Source organism: Rhincodon typus, chromosome 28 (genome assembly GCF_021869965.1).
Source record: "Rhincodon typus isolate 14 chromosome 28, sRhiTyp1.1, whole genome shotgun sequence".
Lineage (NCBI taxonomy): Eukaryota > Metazoa > Chordata > Chondrichthyes > Orectolobiformes > Rhincodontidae > Rhincodon > Rhincodon typus.
The window spans coordinates 38779160-38785973 of NC_063359.1; the positions used below are offsets into that span (position 1 = coordinate 38779160).

Genomic DNA, 6814 nt, shown 5'->3' on the forward strand with positions numbered 1-6814 from the left:
CAATTTCCCACGGCCAACCCACCCTAACCTGCACATCCCTGGGCACTGTGGGACAATTTAGCACGGCCAATCCACCCTAACCTGCACATCCCTGGGCACTGTGGGGCAATTTAGCGCGGCCAATCCACCCTAACCTGCACATCCCTGGGCACTGTGGGGCAATTTAGCGCGGCCAATCCACCCTAATCTGCACAATCCCTGGATACTACAGGACAATTTAGCACGGCCAATCCACCCTAACCTGCACATCTTTGTGACTGTGAGAAGAAGCCAGATTACCCAAGGAAATCCATGTAGACACGGGGAGAACGTGCAAACTCCACACAGACAGTCGCCAATGGGGGGGATTCAAAGCCAGGTCCCTGATGCTAACCACTGGGCCACCAGACTATTGGGTTCATTGCTGTTTCTGTGGTCTTTGCTTTGTGCTGTTTTGCTACATTCCAGCATTTAGAAACTACTCTGTTGGTTGGAACATGCTTCGGGACCTCCTGGCGTTAAGGAAGGTGCTATATAAATGCAAGTCCTTTGCGACGAGTGGCTATTTGAGGGGGAGATTTAAAAAAAAATCACTTGTTTCTGAAGAGCTGATGTTCACAACCAGGAACTGGGACTTTGGAAATGAGTGTGAACCCTGACAAGGATCCTGTCTCATTAAATTCAGTTCAAGGCTGACATGCAAAACTGAACGAAACCCGCAGCATAAAATCCTCAGTGTTTATAATATATTTGCATTTTGACTCATTAATTAATGTGTAGATTTTAATTTGCATTAAACACTCCCAAGTGCCATCAGTGAACAGGTGGTGCTGTATGGCAAAAGCAGTCATTCACCCACTGTGGACTTTAATTTCACTCCATTTGAAGCTCTTTATTTGAGTTGCAAATGTTTACCTTCATTACATTAAAGCTTAAATCCTCATCCTTCCACAAACTGTGTCAAGCCCATGGGCAGTATGGTGGCTCGATGGTTAGCACCGCAGACTCGCAATACCAAGGACCCAAGTTCAGTTCCAGCTGTCTGTGTTTGCACGTTCTCCCTGTGTCTGTGCTCCCACATATAAATGTAGAGGAATCATAGAATCACTACAGCATGAAAGCAGGCTGTTTGGCCCATCGATACAGGGGGAACTCTACACAGGCAGTCACCCAAGGCTGGAATCAAACCCAAGTCCCTGGCTGCTGTGAGGCAGCAATGCTAACCACTGAGCCACCAAAGATGTGCATGTTAGGTGGCCATGCTGAATTGCCCCATATTGTTCAAGGATGTGCAAGCTAAGCAGATGGGTTTATGTGGATACAGTGGGGTGTTCTTCAGAGGGTCAGTGCAGACTCGATGGACCAAATGGCCCCTATCTGTATTAGAACATTGAATATAGAACAGCACAGGCCCTTCGGCCCACGGTGTTGTGCCGACCTATTATCCTACTAAGATCAACCTACCCTGCATACCCTACATTTTACTATCCTCCATGTGCCTATCCAAGAGTCGCTTAAAAGTGTCTAAAGTATCTGACTCCACTACCACTGCCGGCGGTGCATTCCACTCATCCACCACTACTCTATACGATTCCTTTGCAACCCACACTGCGTTCCACAGGCCTGACACTACTGTTCCCAGCAAGGACTGCTGCAAAAAGGCTGGAATCAAACCTGGAGATAGCAAGAACTGCAGACGCTGGAGTTGGACGCTGCCTGGCCTGCTGCGTTCCTCCAGCTCCACACTGTGTTGTCCCTGTCCATCTTCTTCCCTACCTATCTGCCCTACCCTTCCCACTGACCAATCCCCACCACCCCTGACCTGCACTCACCTATCACCATCCCACCCACCTTTCCCCAGCCCCACCCCTCCTCCCTCTATTTAGTTCCCAGCTCCCTTACCCCTTCCCGAGTTCTGATGAAGGGTCCCAACCCAAAAGGTGGACTCTCCTGCCCCTCTGATGCTGCCTACCCTGCTGTGTTCCTCCAGCTCTACGCTGTGTCCCTGGCACTGTAAGGCAGCAGTGCTAACCACTGAGCGACTGGGCCACCCATGGACTCCACAGAGTTTGTGCAAATTTTTCATCTTGCGTTCATCTGGGTAGAGTCAGCTGCACCCACACTTCAAAAGAAGTAGCAAAGTTTACTGCACGAGAAGTGGGTGGTTTTTGGTCCATGTTTCATGGCATTGCTTTGAGCATTCAAAGCTGGCAAGTTGACTCAGTTACTGACTGTTTGAGTACTGTATTTATTTGTGGAATATTCCAAATTGAAATCCTCAAACTGTGCTGAGTTAATTGATTTGAGATTGTTTAGCAATGGAAAAGTTTTAAAATACAAGTTAAGGCTCTTATGAGAAGATGATATGAAGGAAATAGAATTTGTGGCGTGCTGACTGTAACTGTGTAGACGTGGAATGCCTTTCACAACATAAGCACTTGAAGGAGTAATTTGAATAAATCTTAAAAAAAGGTTAAACTTGTTGTATGCTTTTGGTACTGAAGTGCATGTTTTCTTGTGTTTAAGTCACACGAACGGAATATCCTTGCTGGTGTCAGTTTATGTTTGATCATGCTTCAAATCAAGTTTATTATTTTTCTGAGAAATATGTGCATCATGTTTAGGTTAGGTGGGTTAGACATGGGAAATGCAGGGGGAGGGGAATGGGTCTGGGTGGGATGCTCTTCAGAGGGGGCGGTATGGACATGTTGGGGCTGAATGGCGTGCTTCCACACTGTAGAGACTCTATGATTCTATGATTAACCTGGCGTCCAATTCTGTCCTGGAATGATTTGGGGCATTTATTTGCAAAAGCGCTAACTAAAAACAAGCTGTTGGTTGAACGCGAGTGTGAATCCTAATTTCTGAAATTCTCTGCTTGTTCCAGAAGCTGAGCTGTGGCTATATGTTGTGCTTGGTGCTGCTCTTCCTGGTGGTGTTACTCGCGGTGGCTGTGACCGGAGCTCTCCTCTTCCTCAACCAGTACCATCACGCTGTGGATCGCCCTCCTCTCATCAGCACCAACCAGGACAAGATGCAGGCCCTGGTCACCATCGACCAGGCCGACAGCTCCAGGATCAACATCTTCATCGACCCTAACTGCCCAGATTACAAGGGGGACCCAGCCCAGCTGGAAGCTCTACGCTCGTCCCTTCTCACTGCCTTGCTCAGCTGCCAGGATGAGCTGAAAGCTTCGGAAGGGCAGGACAGGGCCCTCCTGGTCACGGTGGCAGACCAAGTGTCCCGACTCATGACCCGCACGGCGCAACTCAGGCAGGATTGCGAGACCCTGAGGCGAGGCCAGGGCAGTTTGAGCAAAGAGCTCAGTTTGCTTCAATCTGAGCAAGGCAGGTTAATCGAGGTAAGGGAGTGAAACGGAGCAATATTGGGTCAGCCAGTTACAGTCATTAACAAACGCACTGACATCGCTACCTGCATTCCCACTGGCGTGCCGGCACACGGGAAGGAATATCCCTTCACTGAATCTGGTTCGGCATCGAAATAATGGAGAAAGAAAACTGAAAGAACTGCGGATGCTGTAAATCAGAAACAAATCAGGGTTTTGAGGAAGGGTCACTCGACCCGAAACGTTAACTCTGATTTCTCTCCACAGATGCTGCCAGACCTGCTGAGCTCTTCCAGCAATTTCTAATTTTGTCTTGAAATAATGGAAGCTGGGTTGTTGGTGGAGAAGGATAAAGGAAAGATTCAGCAGAACCTTTCAAAATTATCCAGAGCTTTGGTACAGTACACAAAGAGAAACTGTTTCTGGTAGCAATGATCAGTGACAAGGATTTTGGATTATTCCGGCGGGGGCGAGATATTTTATTTTTACACAGTGAATGGTTCCATCTGAAAGGTGGAAGCAGACTCATTAATAATTCCCATGGGGGAAGTGAGGAGATATTAGAATTACACAGCAAAGGGGAAGTAGCAGGGGAGGGGGGCTGGTTTGACAGCTTCGTCTGAGTTAGCAGAAATATGATGGGCTGAATGTCGCCCCCCTCCCCCCCACCCCCACCACCACCGTGCTGAAAGATGCTTCGCCATTTTTTCCTTCAGTTGACAAATGGTGTTGTCATATCAGCAACAAGGACTGTGCCTTGGTGCAGAATTATCTTAAAATGATGGAGCAAGTGGACAGGCTAGCCACAGCGATACAACAGGAATGCTGGCTTTTTTAAAAAATTCACTCACTGGCCAGGCCAGCATTTATTGCCCATCCCTAACTACCCAGAGGGCAGTTAAGAGTCAACTATTGCTGTGGGTCTGGAGTCACATGTAGGCCAGACCAGGTAAGGATGGCAGTTTCCTTCCCTAAAGGACATTAGTGAACCAGATGGGGCTTTCCGATTCACAGTCATCACTAGTGGCTTGGTCACTGACATGATCAACAAGCTATTGATTTGAAGGAGTCTTGTTCATTGTGGGCTAGGGAAACTGGTGATGCTGTTTCGTATCCTTCCTGATTGTCGGATCCTATTGAAATCAGAGATAGCTCACTAAGTAGCACCCTACCTCGATGAGTCGTGGACTTGAGTTACAAACACATGTTGGAGATTCAGTCTGCTGCACCCAGTGCAGTTCAGAGTGTCTAATGCTGATTATAATATTAAAAATAATCACTACTCATTTTCTTTATTTTAATACCGTGAGCTTTCTCAAACCCTTCAACAATAGCTGTAAATACTCGCAAATTTAAAATAAGCTAATTGGGATAAAGTCACTTCTGTCTGATTCAGCACAGAAAAAAGACTGTTTATCGAAAAAGCAGAGATATTGTTTTGTAATTGTGGATGGAACATGTGCAGGGCACTGTGGATGGGCAGAGAGTGTGGGGATGGGGTGTGGGCTCGAGGCTGGGTAACAGTTTTTGGGATCGGACTGGCAACTACTCTGTGTTCCCATTGACTCCATTCTCTTCCTTGCAGCTGCTTTCAGAAACTCAAGCAAACTTGGCTAAGGTGGTGGGTTCAGTGGGGGACACTCTAGATTCTCTCCAACAAGGACATCAGGGAGGAGCCATCAGGTCCCAGGGGAAGGCTGACCTGATGAGAGATCCTAGCAGAGAGCACCCCCGAGCCTGCCCAAATGGTGAGTTCCATACCCGTGCTGTCACTCATCCCATCACCTCCTCCATCCCTTCATCAGTCATTATTTCCAGCTTCAACTGACTTTCCTGGCAGATTGAAGGATCCGATCTATAATCTATCCACCACTGAGAAAGGCACAGATTGACTTTCACAATCTCAGGATATCCTCACAGACAATAAAGTACCACCCGAAATACAGTTACTGTTGCATTGTAGGAAATGCAACAGCTGATTTGCTCACAAGAAGATCCCAAAGAAAGTAGCAACAGTAGGGCAAAATTATTTCTCTTCTTTTTAGCAATATTTGTTGAGGGATACATATTAGCCAGAAAACATGCTCTGAGTTGGTAGCTGTGGGATCAGACACGTTTGCCTGAGATGTTAGGCAGGATCTCAGTTTAATATTCCATCTGAAACGCTGCACCAGCGACAGTGCAGCACACCCTCAGCACTGCACTGGGCAGGGCACCTTCATAGAACTTCATCTTCATAGAATCCCTACAGTGTGGAATCAGGCCATTCAGCCCATCAAGTCCACAGCGACCCTCCAAAGAACATCCCTCCCTGACCCACCCACCAACCCTATCGTTGTAGACCTGCATTTTCCACGGCTAACCCACTTACCCTGCACATCCCTGCACACTATGGGCAATTTAGCACCCAGAGGAAAGCCACATAGACACAGGGAGAACATGCAAACTCCACGCAGACTGTCACCCGAGGGTGGAATCGAACCCAGGTCCCCGATGCTGTGAGGCAGCAGTGCTACCCACTGAGGAAGCTTGCTGCTCCTGGAGCCACAAGTAGGCCAGACTGAGTAAGGATGACAGATTTCCTTCCCTGAAGGACATTAATGAGTCAGACAGGTTTTTACAACAATCGGCAATGGCTGCATCATAATGATAGTGACATGGTGGGATTCGAACCTTGTTCCGAGAGCATTAGCATGGCACTCTGGATTACTAATCCAGGGACATTGCCACTGTACCACTGCATTGAAGATCCCTGAAGAATATCACAGAATTATACATGGGACATCCCTATGAAAACTAAACATGCAATAACAATATACATATATATATAGCACCTTTACACTGGAGAAATGTCCTGAGGTGCTTTACAGGAGTAAAATTAACAATGGTCTGCCAGATGTTGAGTCCACATTGAGTACCTCCACTTACACTGACAGATACCACAAGTAGCGTAGCGAAGGTGTCAGATTTGTCAAGAGCTGGATACTTCTTGACTTGAATTTCCTTTTAAAAGTGATAACAACACAAAATATTCCATGAAGAAAATTTCTAGGGGTCTGTTTTTTAATGTTAAAAACGCCTGTCCCCCCACCTGTACTTACTTATAAGCAACCAATCATTGATCCTCACTATTTTAATTCCATTCCAAGCTCTTTAATGTTCTTCACATGACACTAGGTCTGTAACAGCCTTAATTATGAGGGAAGAGATTCAACATGTCATTCCAAAGGCATCATCACATAATCCAGGCTGATAGGCCAACACAGTACTGGAGGAGGTCTGCATGGAGGGTCAGTGTTGAGGGAGAGTCACAGCTCAGTGCTGAGGGAGTGCCGCACTATCGGAGGATCAGTTTTGGGGAAGGACCACACTGTCGGAGGGTCAGTGCCGAGGGAGCGCCGCACTGTCGGAGGGTCAGTGCTGAGGGAGCGCCGCACTGTCAGAGGGTCAGTGCTGAGGGAGCGCCGCACTGTTGGAGGGTCAGTGCTG

At 47.4% G+C, this 6814-nt stretch overlaps 1 protein-coding gene across 1 annotated transcript in view; it reads left to right on the plus strand.

Annotated features, from left to right (window-relative positions):
* Positions 1–5153, plus strand: part of fibcd1a (fibrinogen C domain containing 1a) — a 15830-nt gene extending 10677 nt beyond the window's left edge. The window contains exons 2-3 of the mRNA XM_048613409.1: positions 2867–3340; positions 4911–5153. Of these exons, the coding sequence (XP_048469366.1) occupies positions 2867–3340; positions 4911–5153 (717 nt within the window). The remainder of the gene's footprint in view (positions 1–2866; positions 3341–4910) is intronic.
* Positions 5154–6814: the final 1661 nt, after the last annotated feature.